This window comes from Monodon monoceros, unplaced genomic scaffold (assembly GCF_005190385.1).
Source record: "Monodon monoceros isolate NGI ecotype Baffin Bay Population unplaced genomic scaffold, NGI_Narwhal_1 Super_Scaffold_21, whole genome shotgun sequence".
Taxonomy (NCBI): Eukaryota; Metazoa; Chordata; class Mammalia; order Artiodactyla; family Monodontidae; genus Monodon; species Monodon monoceros.
Window position 1 is genome coordinate 100,969,013 of NW_021703778.1, and position 13,223 is coordinate 100,982,235.

General features: G+C 53.3%; 2 protein-coding genes across 4 annotated transcripts; both read left to right on the forward strand.

Moving 5' to 3' along the window:
- The first annotated feature begins 668 nt into the window (after positions 1-668).
- Positions 669-9,799, forward strand: DCAF11 (DDB1 and CUL4 associated factor 11). 3 transcript variants are annotated; one of them, XM_029238726.1, is made up of 15 exons: positions 704-812; positions 1,432-1,638; positions 2,580-2,707; positions 2,930-3,057; positions 3,332-3,396; positions 3,709-3,809; positions 4,040-4,186; positions 4,399-4,453; positions 4,809-4,877; positions 5,239-5,296; positions 5,383-5,568; positions 6,029-6,182; positions 6,590-6,742; positions 7,579-7,685; positions 7,783-9,799. In XM_029238726.1, exons 2-15 carry the CDS (start codon positions 1,616-1,618, stop codon positions 7,915-7,917), a joined length of 1,509 nt encoding a protein of 502 aa, XP_029094559.1. In that variant the 5' UTR covers positions 704-812; positions 1,432-1,615; the 3' UTR covers positions 7,918-9,799. The 3 variants fall into 3 exon arrangements, with proteins under 3 accessions (XP_029094557.1, XP_029094558.1, XP_029094559.1); XM_029238724.1 differs by having other exon boundaries at positions 669-1,661; XM_029238725.1 differs by having other exon boundaries at positions 669-1,638.
- A 1,148-nt stretch (positions 9,800-10,947) lies between these two features.
- FITM1 (fat storage inducing transmembrane protein 1) lies at positions 10,948-12,753 on the forward strand. Its single transcript, XM_029239345.1, has 2 exons — positions 10,948-11,731; positions 12,114-12,753. Exons 1-2 carry the CDS (start codon positions 11,466-11,468, stop codon positions 12,724-12,726), a joined length of 879 nt encoding a protein of 292 aa, XP_029095178.1. The 5' UTR covers positions 10,948-11,465; the 3' UTR covers positions 12,727-12,753.
- Positions 12,754-13,223: the final 470 nt, after the last annotated feature.

Below are 13,223 nucleotides of genomic sequence, written 5' to 3' on the forward strand. Positions count from 1 at the left end.
GCAAATCCCTGAAGGCCCAGGAGGAGTCTGAGTGGAACAGACGAAAGGCGGGCGGAGACACTTGGGAGTGCTAAGGGAGCGTCTGCAAAGAGCGCGGAGGGAAGCCAGGGGTCATCTAGAAAGCTGCCAAAACGGCTAACGGGCGGTCTAGAAAGGGCGGTCCCCACAAGAACAAGGCTTCCGGAAGCTAAGCCCGGAAGGGCGGGTGCGAAGGCCTGTGACTTGAGCACGTCCCAAAAGCCCGGGGCACCCCTTAGGGCAAGGACGGCTGTAGCTGCAGCCGGCGAAAAGAGAAAAGCTAAAGCCGGACAGGGACCAGGGGAGGAAAGAGTAGGCCCTTAGAGATCGCCTGAAAAGTGCGAAGCCCAATTAACCTAAGGGACCGACAGCAAATTGTACCCCTTGCTAAGCCACCTCTCGGAAGCACACCAACTTCTTTCGTAAGCCCCGCCCCTCGTCCATTAAGTCTAGTTCCGTTGTCTCTGATTCAGGAAGCAGCCGATTCCCTACTTACTCCTCCCACAACAAGGAGCTACTGCCCCTACTGGGTCGCGCGCTTTCTCCTCCCCTCAAACCCCTTGAGCACTTTCTCCCGCCCGTCTGTCAATCACCGCGCTCAGCTGTCCAGTGAGCGGGCCAAGGGGGCGGGGCCACCAGGGGCGTCGCGTGACGTCTGCAGTCAGCCAGCCGCGGAGCCGGGAGATGAGTGTCGAAGGAGGCGCGTGACGGAGAAGCGGTTGGCCGACTCCGCGGCGGCAGTCGTTGTAAACAAGGCCTCGCGCCGCTCCGGGCCCTACGACCGCTCCTAGCTGGTGGGTGGTCTCGCGCGGGGCGGTAACCGCCGGCTTTGTGGGAGGTGCTTCTCGGCTTTTTCCCTGCCTACCCCCGCTTAGTGTACACACCCCCGGTACACCACGTGGGCGTGAGGCAAGGAAGGAGGGGGGGTGTAGGCCGAATTTTAACCTCATTGGTTGTTGCTGCCGCCGGCTTTCGCAAGGGAGTTCTCTGATTGGCCGATAAGGGGGGCGGGGGGGGGGGGGGCTCTGACTCCTAAGGCTTCTGATTGGTTAGATGGGGTAAGCTAATGAGACGCTTTCTTCCGCGAGGGGTTTTGATTGGCCGGCCAGAGAGGTTACCTGGGAATCCACCCCCACCCCAGGGACTTTGATAGGTGAGTTTGAGGTAGAAACTGAGAAATTCCTCTTCAAAGGATTCTTACTGGTGAGCTGGGGTCGTGCCCTAGGCTTCACTCTGCTTTTTTTGCTTCACAGGATCGGGAAAGGTTTGTGTTCCCGAAGCCTTGGGCGTTGTTACAGGCTAAGGAGAAGGGATCTCAGTCTCAGTCTCTAGAGGGCGACCCCTCTAGGAAGGGTCGCCCTCCTAGAGACAGCTACTATCGTATCTCAGGAGACTCTGGTGTTTCTAGAGCAGGCTTTGCTTTCACCAAATCCAAGGAGGTGACAGGAGGAGTCCCTGCACAGGACTTAAGGATGCTGTGACCAGAAGATGGGATCACGGAACAGCAGCAGCGCAGGAAGTGGGTCCGGAGACCCGTCCGAGGGCTTGCCCCGAAGAGGGGCTGGCCTGCGTAGGAGTGAGGAAGAGGAAGAGGAGGATGAAGATGTGGATCTGGCCCAGGTACTGGCCTATCTCCTACGCAGGTAACTTACCCCCTGGTGTTTCCCCACCAGGTGCCACCACAGCCCCTTGATCCCAGCTCCAGTCAGGGGAGTTACAGAGAATAGGGAATGAGATTAGCCCAGGACAGCTGTTCTGTTTGAGCAGAACAGCTTTCCCTGCTGGACACTCTCCGCACTCAGCTTCATACCCAGTAAGAGTGGTTCTTGCCTAGGGAGGGTCAACAGGATGGCTGGCTCTTGTGTTTGAGGGGACTGTTCAAGGTAGTCTCTCTACCTATGACTACACAAATGTAACCTATTTTCCAAGTAAGTAAAATAAAAAGGGGGGGTGGGTGGGTTACCTGGTGGGAAGGGAGTGATGTGAGGGGTGAAGAAAAGAGTTAGGGAAGTGGGTGTTGAACTTAAATGAAGTTATTGACACATGATATGAGGCCACGTGGATTTACTTGAAAAACAAGTTTAAATTAACCTAACTCTAATCCTGTTCTTGAGGAAAGAATGCTTTGAGGGAAGTGACCACCAGGAATTGACTGGAAAGGGGTGCAGCTGGCTTTGGTTCTTAGCTATGGCTCCCTGGGGAGAAGACGAGCTTGGGAATCCCTTCAGAAAACCACGTTCTATGCTGGACTCCTTGGGCAGAGGCTCAGAAGGAAATGCTCTCAGAATTTTTAGCTCTCTGGGAAGTCAATTTAGTAGATCTGTCAAAATCCATGCAATGTTGGGGTTTTCTACTCCTGCTGCAAGAGTGAGAATTAGTTTCCCAGTGTGTCTTATAGGAGACAAAATAACAGCCAAGGTCTAGTCAGCCTCAAACCTCAAAATGGGGACAGTATGAGGGTTTGAGGACAAGGTGGTCTAAGAACTACATAGCTATTGACTCTGAATTTGGTTGATTTGGGGAAGGGATCCTCCCCTTTATCATGGGGGGTCTCTCCACAGAGGCCAAGTGAGGTTGGTGCAGGGAGGAGGTGCAGCAAATTTACAGCTCATCCAGGCCCTCTCGGACTCGGAGGAAGAGCATGACAGTGCCTGGGATGGTCGTCTTGGAGACCGATACAACCCACCCGGTAAGACGAAAGGCAGACTGAGACATAATATCAGAGGACTTCCATTAGAAAGCCTTTTTTTAAAACTAACTTCGGCAAAAATTGAAAGAAAAAGATGAGATAATTCAGGGAATGAGGGAGTCTTTGCAGCCCCAGTATATTCAGTCACATTGAGTTAGCTCTGCTAACTGCCCTCTGAGGCTGGAAAAGACCTAGGATGAAACTTCTGTTTGGTACTCACAGTGGATGCAACCCCTGACACACGGGAGCTGGAATGCAATGAGATCAAGACACAAGTGGAATTGGCCACAGGGCGGCTGGGGCTTAGGCGGGCAGCCCGGGAGCACAGCTTTCCTCAAATGCTGCACCAGGTAGGCCTCTCTACTTCCAGCCAGTCTGGCAGCAGGCCTATCAATGCAGCCAGAAGCTACAATCCCAGAGAAGAGGGAAGTAAACTTCCCAAGGATGCCTCAAGTGCTGGAGCTGGAGAGCTCTTAGCCAGCCTGAGCTGGAGTTTGGTGGGACATACTACTGTGTGTGGGGTTCGTTTCTGTAGCGAGAGCAATATTTTTGGAGGACGGGGGTTGGTGTGGCTGAAGTGGCCCTCTGTTTCTGCTAGCAATATTCCCCAATCCCTTCCTTTAGAGAGAACGGGGCCTCTGCCACCAGGGAAGCTTCTCCCTTGGAGAACGGTCTCGAATGATGTCTCAGTGAGTATGGGGCTTGGTGGAGAGGTTCCAAGGGCCAGATAGGTCTGATTTCCTAAACTGTGAAGGGATCAGTGTTAAAGGATCCTCAGGGATATTAAGTTTAGGTTATGTGGGGTTGAGGCTTTGAGAGTGAACAAAGTGGAAAAGTATAGCAATTGAGAGGATGATAGAATGATTCAAAGAAAGGGGCTTATACCCAAAGCCAAAGGGAAGAATGCCCTTGTACTCACATCCAGCTCTGTTAGGATTCTGCAAACTGGGACATTCCCCATCCTGAGCTCCCCTTACCCTCACTTTCCCTCTGCTTCCCAGCTTCTTGCCCAATGATCTGGGCTTCACTGATACCTACTCTCAGAAGGCTTTCTGTGGCATCTACAGCAAAGATGGTCAAATCTTCATGTCTGCTTGCCAAGGTACCAGACCCTAGTCCTACCAACTGCCCTAGAACAACAGACGTTCTCCCTGACTGAGGCTAGAAAGCCCCAGACCCAGGGAGCTCAGACCCTGGCTTAGGGATGCTTAGCTAGAACATGTCCCATGATCAAGGGAAGATTCCACAGATGAGTGGTGAGTGAGAAAGGTCTGATCTAGGGAGGATTCCAGGAGGGTGTTCCTTAATTCTGCCTCATCCCCACTCACACAGACCAGACAATCCGACTGTATGACTGCCGGTATGGCCGCTTTCATAAATTCAAGAGCATCAAGGCCCGGGATGTAGGCTGGAGCGTCTTGGATGTGGCCTTCACCCCTGACGGGAACCATTTCCTTTACTCCAGCTGGTCTGATTACAGTGAGTGTGCCCCAGACCACCATCATCTCTTCAGCCTGGGACCTGAGGTCTCCAAATGCCCATCTCCTCCATGCCATGACTCCACGCCTTCTCCTGGGCAGATCACTCCCAGGGTCCAACATCCTTCCCTTTTGTTCCATCTCCTCCCTAGCTTCACTTCCACCCTCCTGACCTCAGCCCTGAAAGATTCTTGTTTCTCTTGCTTCTCTTAGTTCATATCTGCAACATCTACGGGGAGGGAGACACACATACTGCCCTGGATCTAAGGTACTGGCTTCCTTTCCTGGTTAGACTCAGCAGAAACTTCTCAAGGAAGGCTCTCCAGGAGCAAACCTCTTGAACTGGAACTCCTGCTTAGAGGGAAAAGTACACTGGTTGCAAGTTTCTCTTTGTGGATTCCTGGGAGGGGACCACCCAGCCTGTCAGCCAGAGGACCAGAGTAAAATAGATGGCTGCAGGATTCTTCCCGGCTTCTCACTGAGGTGCTCCATGTTCTGGCACGTGCTGGCACGACTTCTTTTTCTCTCAGCAGTGTGCCCCACGGCCCTCATCAGATTCTGTGTAGATTAACCAGGGCTAAAGGGAAGTCCACTTAACGCAGCTCCTCCTTTGCTCTTTTCAGGCCAGATGAGCGTCGCTTTGCTGTCTTCTCCATCGCTGTCTCCTCAGATGGGCGAGAAGTGCTAGGAGGGTGAGTGTTTGTGGGGATGCCTCTGTCACTTAATGAGATAGGAGTTCTCCCAGAGACCAGCTCTGCCGTTACAGAGACTGCACTGGACACCTGTACCCAGGCAGCTGTGGAGAACAACCAGGCCTTCTCCGGGGCCAAGGTTTATGAGTTGCTTCACTTCTCACTCACCATTTCTGCAGCATGAGATGGGAGGTCTCAAACCTCCTTGCAAACACAGCTAACTCTTCTCCCACCTCCTGTATAAGAAGAGAGAAGGACTCTCCCCTCAGCAGGACTTCGAGACAACAGCCTCTCCAGAGCACACGTAGCATGGGTCCTCTCGGTCCTGGCTCCAGAACCCTCTTTTTCCCTTCCCTTTCAGGGCCAATGATGGCTGCCTGTACGTCTTTGATCGAGAACAGAACCGACGTACCCTTCAGGTATTGCTCCCGAGACTTGAAGCCTCTGCCTCCTGGTCCTTGGCCGATTGGAAGACCTAGAAAGACCTGGCCCCCTTCTCCCCTAGATTGAGTCCCATGAGGATGATGTGAATGCGGTGGCCTTTGCTGACATCAGCTCCCAAATCCTGTTCTCCGGGGGTGACGATGCCATCTGCAAAGTGTGGGATCGACGCACCATGCGGGAGGATGACCCCAAGCCCGTGGGTGCGCTGGCTGGACATCAAGATGGCATCACCTTCATTGACAGCAAGGTGGGCGTAGTCAGGACTGCACAGCCAGGCGACTGAGGTTGTGGTTGTCCAGGAGGGTGTCAGAGTGGACGGGTGTGGGAACTCGCCAAGCTCCTCATTAGCCAAGGTTTGCAAGAGCTGGAGTTTAGGGAAGAGGCTTAAGCCACGAGACGTGAGGTCCATCGGTACCCACCATTCCTCAAGGAGCAGGGCTTTCTGTACAAGAAGAGTAGAAGATGATCTGATCTGACCCAGTATAGAACAGGAGCCCAGCCAGCGCCCTAGGCAAAGAAGGGGAAACCTAGCCAGGGTGTGGGGTCTGTGGTAGGAAACCAATGGTGAGGCCCACTTGGATGAAGAAAGAGGCAACCAAAGTTAAAGGACCAGGGTTCATACTCCTGAGCTGGGGAGGGGGAGCTGGACTGACAGACACTGACATCTGCAAGCTCCGATGCTTCATTATCCATCTTGGGATTCACAGGGAGATGCCCGGTATCTCATCTCCAACTCCAAAGACCAGACCATCAAGCTCTGGGATATCCGACGCTTTTCTAGCCGGGAAGGCATGGAAGCCTCTCGCCAGGCTGCCACACAGCAAAACTGGGACTACCGCTGGCAGCAGGTGCCCAAAAAAGGTGAGAGCGGATGTAGAACCCGAGATCTGGAGAGTGAAGGGTCGGGGGTGATAGTTAAAACATTTAACCCCTGGCAAGGCCTGGCATGGGCGCCGTGGATGGGCCAAAGCCTGGAGCCCTCCCCCTTGCCAGGCATTAACTCTTCGTTTGCTGAACCATGGGAGAGCCAGGGGTTCTCAGTGTAGGGGCTGGGGATCCCTCCAGACCTACGAATGCAAAAGTATTTCAGCGTCTTGACCATCAGCAGAGCCGTATTGGTGTGTATCAGCTGACTGTTAGATGGGGAAAGAGCCACCAGTTGGGAATTGCAAAGGCGATTGTCTTTGAGCATCAGTCTTTGCTGAGGACCAGTGATACAGGGGAATCCAGACTCCCTAACCCAGGGCTCACCCTGCATCCCTCCCCAGCCTGGCGGAAGCTGAAGCTCCCAGGGGACAGCTCCTTGATGACCTACCGGGGCCATGGGGTGCTGCATACCCTCATCCGCTGCCGATTCTCCCCCACCCATAGCACCGGCCAGCAATTCATCTACAGTGGCTGCTCCACTGGCAAAGTGGTCGGTAAGGACTGTGTCTGAACAGGGGGCCTCGGGAAGGGCAGCCGTGTTCCCCTGGCATTCTACCTGTAACCACCAGTGACTACCTTAAGAAGCCCAGTGACCATTACAAGTGAAATTTCATTTAGCCTGGAGCAGGGAGGCTTAAACGGAGAAAGAGAAAACATTCTATTCATCAGCATTTTAAATTAAGAAAAGGAACACAGAATTCTAGTCAGTAAATATACTAGATTGCCAGAAATATACTCAGCTCTGTTTCTCAGCCAGTCAAGGAAAGAGATTGCAGATGAAAGGTAGGAGGGAACAGAGACAAACAGAATGACACAAGAAGACAGCAGCAAGTAGTAAAAGATGTACAGCCACTGAAGTAGGAGGAATGCACGAAAAGAAATACACAGTCACAGGTTCCTAAGACAGTGCCAAACCTAGGGAGGCCCTGACATGGAGGCCTATCCAGGGAGAGAGAAAGGTGCACCCACGTCCAGAAGAGGAACAGCATGTTCACAAGTCTGTGGAGACAGCCCATTGTTCACTTTTGTGGTGTCTTCCATATCTTGTGGGCTTTTAAGAAAATGGCTACTTTAAAGCCACATTTCATTTTCTTAACTGTAGACCCTGTGACATTTAGCTAAGGGCCAGAGATACCCAAGCTCTGCTAGACCATACCCTCAACCTGAGGTAGGGAAAAGAAACTAACACCATCCTCGGGCATGGGCTTTGCTCCCCTGGGAAAATGGGAAGTTGTCTGAGAGGCAGGTAAGTGGTGCTGCTCAGAGAGAGATGAGGGGTGGCTCAAAGGTCTTCTGGCGGCCCCTCTCCACTCTGGCCTTTCCTGGACAGTGTACGACCTCCTCAGCGGCCACATCGTGAAGAAGCTGACCAACCACAAGGCCTGTGTGCGTGACGTCAGCTGGCACCCCTTCGAGGAGAAGATTGTCAGCAGTTCGGTGAGGATGCTGTGGTTAGGGGGGCCAGTGTGTGTCTGGGACTTGGACCCAGGAGGGAGCAGTGCCTCCTGACTACTTGCCACCTTCTGCCCCGCAGTGGGACGGGAACCTGCGTCTGTGGCAGTACCGCCAGGCTGAGTACTTCCAGGATGACATGCCAGAGTCTGAGGAACACCCGAGCACCCCTGCCCCAATGTCCCACCCCTCTACAGCCTTTTCCTCACCCCAGTAGATCTGACTTCTAGCCCCATTCATGGGTGAGCCTTTTGACGTCTCTCCGCCTCCTCCCTTTCTCCCTTCTGGGGGATCTTTGGGGAATCAGTGGCATTGGGTGGGGAGAAACAGAAGCCCAGGCTTCGGCCCTCTAGCTAAGCCCCGGGAGGGAGATCCTCCCCTTGGGGCAGAGTGGTCTTCTCACATGCTCACACCCATCAACTTGGGTCTCCGTCTCTGGTCAGGGTCTGGCAGGACTGCCATTATCTGGTCAGTAGGAGTAACGTCCTGAGTGTTTTTTTTTTTTTTTTTTTTCCTGAGTGTTTTTAATCTTGTTTGGATGTTAAGTCTTAGCTCCTAGAGTAGATGCCTGGGGCCAGGTCTGAACTGAACCAGGCCCATTGCCCAGGCCTTCGCGCGTTGAGGACTAAACTGGTCAATCAGGGCCAGGCATCCTTGCCTTTCTTCCAGAGGTCCTAATGGCTAGAGCTCTAGCCCCTCAGGGGAGGGGGGAATAGGGAAGGTGTGTCCTCAGCACCCTCCCTGGCTGGGAATTACGTCTTCTCTCTCACGTGTCTGGGTCTTTGGGGTAGGCAGGCTGTGGTGTGAGAGGCTCCGTGTGACCCCACACAGGGCGGGCCCTCCCCTCCCCGAGTGTTCCCTCGTGCAGGAGGCCAGCAGCTTCGAGGAGGGATGTTGAAGTAGGACTCCTTCGTCCTCTCACTGGCTTTGGCTCCCTCAATAAACTCTCTGTGGGAACCTAGCTTAGTGTCCGTCTGTCTCTCTCTTTTTCCTGTCTGAGATCTTTTATCCTCTCACTTCAAGAAAACAGTTTCAACAGAGCCTTCAGATATGCTCCTCTGTGGGAGAAAACACTGCTTTGATGCCCCAAGATGAACGGAAATACCAAAATCATTAGTTAACTGAGCTTTGCAACAGGGAGTCCCTCACCAACCTCAGAAACTTCCCAGCAAGCAGAAATAGAGATAACAGGAAATAAACACATTTTAGATGAGAACCTGGAACACCCACATCAGCTCTGCCCTGGAGCTGGTCCAGTCTATGGAAGGAAGTAGCCCAGAGCCAGAGAGCACCTGGTGGGCACTGATGCCAGGTCCCATCTGGGCACTTCACACTTAGAACCTTATCCACCTCACAGCCACCCTTTTTTACAGGTGAGGAAATGGAGGTGTGCAGAGGTCAGGCACCATGCCCCAGGGCAGAGCCATGGTATGGTCAGTAGGGGAGCAGCTCTGATTGATCTTCCCCATTATCTCTAAGGAACCTGGATGCACACCTCCAGGGGGTCTTAAAGACACAGCAAGGGGTTAAAAGATGTACCTATTCAGCAGCAAAGCAGGTAGTTTTAAAAGAATAAAGGGACTTCCCTGGCGGTCCAGTGGTTAGGACTCTGAGCTTCCACTGCAGGAGGCACGGGTTCAATCCCTGGTAGGGGAACTAAGATCCAACATGCCTCGCGGTGTGGCCTAAATAAATACATAAATAAATAAATTTTTTAAAATAAAAGAAATTGTCCAGATGCTTGGCCTCCATATGCTCTCTTTCCTCCATTGATCCACTTGCATGAAACTGTCATGCAGATCTCCTTTCCCATCAGCCCTTTTCGTTCCCCCTCTGCCTCTTCACCCAGAGATGCCAACCTATCTCACCCAGAACTGTTTTACCTCCAGGATGCCAAAGGTAGAGGCCAATTAAAATTATTAGTGTCCTCAAAGCCTCATTTAGTCAAGGCCCCAAGGGCCATCTATTCTTCTCATTAAGAAATGCATTTCTGGGCTTCCCTGGTGGCACAGTGGTTAAGAATCCACTTGCCAACGCAGGGGACACGGCTTTGAGCCCTGGTCCAGGAAGATCCCACATGCCGTGGAGCAACTAAGCCCATGTGCTGCAAGTACTGAGCCTGCACTCTAGAGCCCGCGAGCCACAACTGCTGAGCCCGCATGCCACAACTACTGAAGCCCGTGCACCTGGAGCCCATGGTCCGCAACAAGAGAAGCCACCGCAATGAGAAGCCCATGCACTGCAGTGAAGAGTAGCCCCCGCTCACCACTACTAGAGAAGAGCCCGCGCACAGCAACAAAGACCCAATGCAGCCAAAAATAAATAAAATTTTTAAAAAAGAAACCTTTATAAGTTCCATTTGAAAAAAAATGCATTTCCAATACAATTTTAGTTTATTATTAATTATCAAACTGTGGAATGTTTGTTGTACAAATAATACATTTTGTACTACTAACAATTTTGAAATTTGTACTAGTAAAAAATAGGAAATTCAATACAGAAAAAAAAGTTTAACCTTGTGATCACAGGAAATGTGTAAAAATTGTTTCAAATTATCTACTCCTTTTGGCAGAGAAGTGTGATCAATGAAAGACTTTCAGGCATAAAAACATTAGGATAATTTCTGTGGGGAAAGAATGGAAGTGTTATTCCTGACTCTTAAGATCTTGTCACATGTTTTTAAATGAAAAACCGTGAGGTATACAATCACTGTAGTGTTTAGATTCCATTGGATATATTTAAAAGAGTGATAAAGATAGCTTTATTTTTGAAATGTCAACATATACGATACACTGGAAATTATGTCCTTTGCAACTATTTAAAATTACAATGTAAAATTTTGTGTCAGCTTAAAAACGTGTGAGTGCTCCTGTAGGTCTTCAGGTACAGGATCCCTGAGCGCAGACTCTGCCGAGGTGTGGGCTGTAGGACCTGCAAGGATCCTGATGGGTTAATCCATCTCGGCCAGCTTGCTGATGATGGCGCTGAGGACCAAGGATGGTTAGTTGATTCTCTCAGAGTCACAGAGCTGGGCCAGAGCCCAGGTGCCCTTTCTTGCTCATTCCTTTCACTACTTCACGGGCCTCCACTGTGCTCTGAGATCCCACCACCAGTTTTGAGGAATGAGGAAGGAAGACAAAAAGGGATCTCAAAACAGTTACTGAATATCAGGGACTTCCCTTCGGTAGGTTGCTCACCGCCCTACGGGTCCAGCCTCAGTGGTAAGGCTGGGAGGCCAAGTCCCAGGGTAATTGGTTGGGGGACACAACCTTAGGATTTGATGGACTCCAGGCTGGGGATCTTCCTTCTAGGGTCTCCACCACCCACTATCACCTGGGAGTGAACCTGATCTTCGGGGCTCTGAGAGTCCGATGTGGGCGGGGTGGGGGTGACTTTGGCTGACCAAACAGAGACAGGCAGACCCAAACAGGCTGTGGCCAAAAACATCCCATGTTTCGGTCGTGGCCCTGAAACATGAACTAGGACATGGTTCCAGCCTAGAGGGTCAAGGAGGCACAGGACTAACAGGGGAGGACACAGGCTGCTGTCAGGACACACACCCAAGGCAAGAACACTGCTGACGTGGCAGCCCTCCGCCCCAGCCTCTTACTGCCCCCCGCCCCTCTCCCCCGCCTGCCAGCTGCCAACAGGGCTCTGCCCTGTGTCTGCCACACCTGTCACTGTCTGTCCTTGTCCAGGGGGAGCCCCATCAGCCCCTCCTCAGCTGCCCAGCAGAGCAAGCTGTTAGTGGGGAGGGGAGGGAACATGGAGCGGGGGCCGGCGGTGGGGGCAGGGCGGGGGGCCGGGGCCCAGATCTGGGCACTGCTGGGCTGCTTGGTCAGGGTGCTGCTCTGGGTGGCCTCTGCTTTGCTATACTTTGGAAGCGAACAGGCTGCCCGCCTCCTGGGCAGCCCCTGCTTACGGCGCCTCTACCATGCCTGGTTGGCAGCAGTGGTCATCTTCGGGCCCCTTCTGCAGTTCCATGTCAACCCTCGGACCATCTTTGCCAGCCATGGCAACTTCTTCAACATGTGAGTCCACTCGAGGCCGTGGGCGCTGGCTCCCTGGGCTCTGGGATCCCAGCTTCCTCCTCCAGGTTTCTGTGCTCTTGCCAGTCCAGGACACTAAAAATAGGCTAGGAGGTTGAGGAGAAGGTCAGAGGGGGAGGGGAACAGAGTCATGGGGGTAACAGGAGCAGCGCCGAAGAGGAAACATGGGCCCTAGAAGGCTGAATGGGCCGCTAAGGAGATGGCCAAGTTCAAGTGCATGGGGGGAGAAGGGGGAGAGGGCCCAGGAAACAGAGAACCGGGAACGACAGATGCGACTGGAGGCAGGGACGTGATGGGAACGTAGAGCAGGGTGGGGAGATGGGGCTGAGGGGGTCTCAGCAGCCCTCCCTCTTCTCTGCCACAGAAAGTTTGTGAATTCAGCATGGGGCTGGACGTGCACCTTCCTGGGGGGCTTCGTGTTGCTGGTGGTGTTCCTGGCTACACGGCGCGTGGCAGTGACTGCCCGGCACCTGAGCCGCTTGGTGGTTGGGGCAGCTGTGTGGCGGGGTGCCGGCCGGGCCTTCCTGCTCATCGAGGACCTGACGGGCTCCTGCTTCGAGCCTCTGCCCCAGGGCCTGCTGCTCCGCGAGCTGCCGGACCGCCGCAGCTGCCTGGCGGCCGGCCACCAGTGGCGGGGCTACACCGTCTCCTCCCACACCTTCCTGCTCACCTTCTGCTGCCTGCTCATGGCCGAGGAAGCAGCAGTGTTCGCCAAGTACCTGGCCCACGGGCTGCCCGCCGGCGCACCCCTGCGGCTTGTCTTCCTGCTCAACGTGCTGCTGCTGGGCCTCTGGAACTTCTTGCTGCTCTGCACCGTCATCTATTTCCACCAATATACTCACAAGGTGGTGGGCGCCGCGGTGGGGACCTTTGCCTGGTACCTCACCTACGGCAGCTGGTATCATCAGCCCTGGTCTCCGGGGATCCCGGGCCATGGGCTCTTCCCTCACCCCCACTCCAGCCACAAGCATAACTGAAAGAAATAAAGGCACTTTAGGCCTGGCTCTGGCTCTGCTCATCATTGGGCTGGCGGGACCTGCAAAGGGTGGGAAGGGTAAGAAGAGAGTGTGATGGTCGCCAGGTTTCCTCAGCAAGACCTTGCTGTCGCTGACCTTGAATGCCCCTGTGCTTGATCGCTATCCCTCCTGTTCTTTCAGTCTCCTAGTCCCTGCAGACATCAAGCTCTTTGGGGCTCTGATGTCAAGGACTGGCACTGCCAGGTCGGGTAGCAGTGCCCTTAGGTATGGGTGGCATTCCCACTGAGCAGATGCTCCATCTCCAGCCTGGTTGATTTGTTTTCCCTGCCTCCAGCACTGAATCCCCCTCTGCCATCCTCAGGAGCCTGCCTATCCGGGCACCCTACTCACAGTCGCTTCCTACCCTGTCTTCCCATAGGGGGTCTATATGTGCTCATTTACTTAAAAGATGTTCATTAAGCCAAGCATAGTTCCTTGCCATGTGAATAAGAAAGACA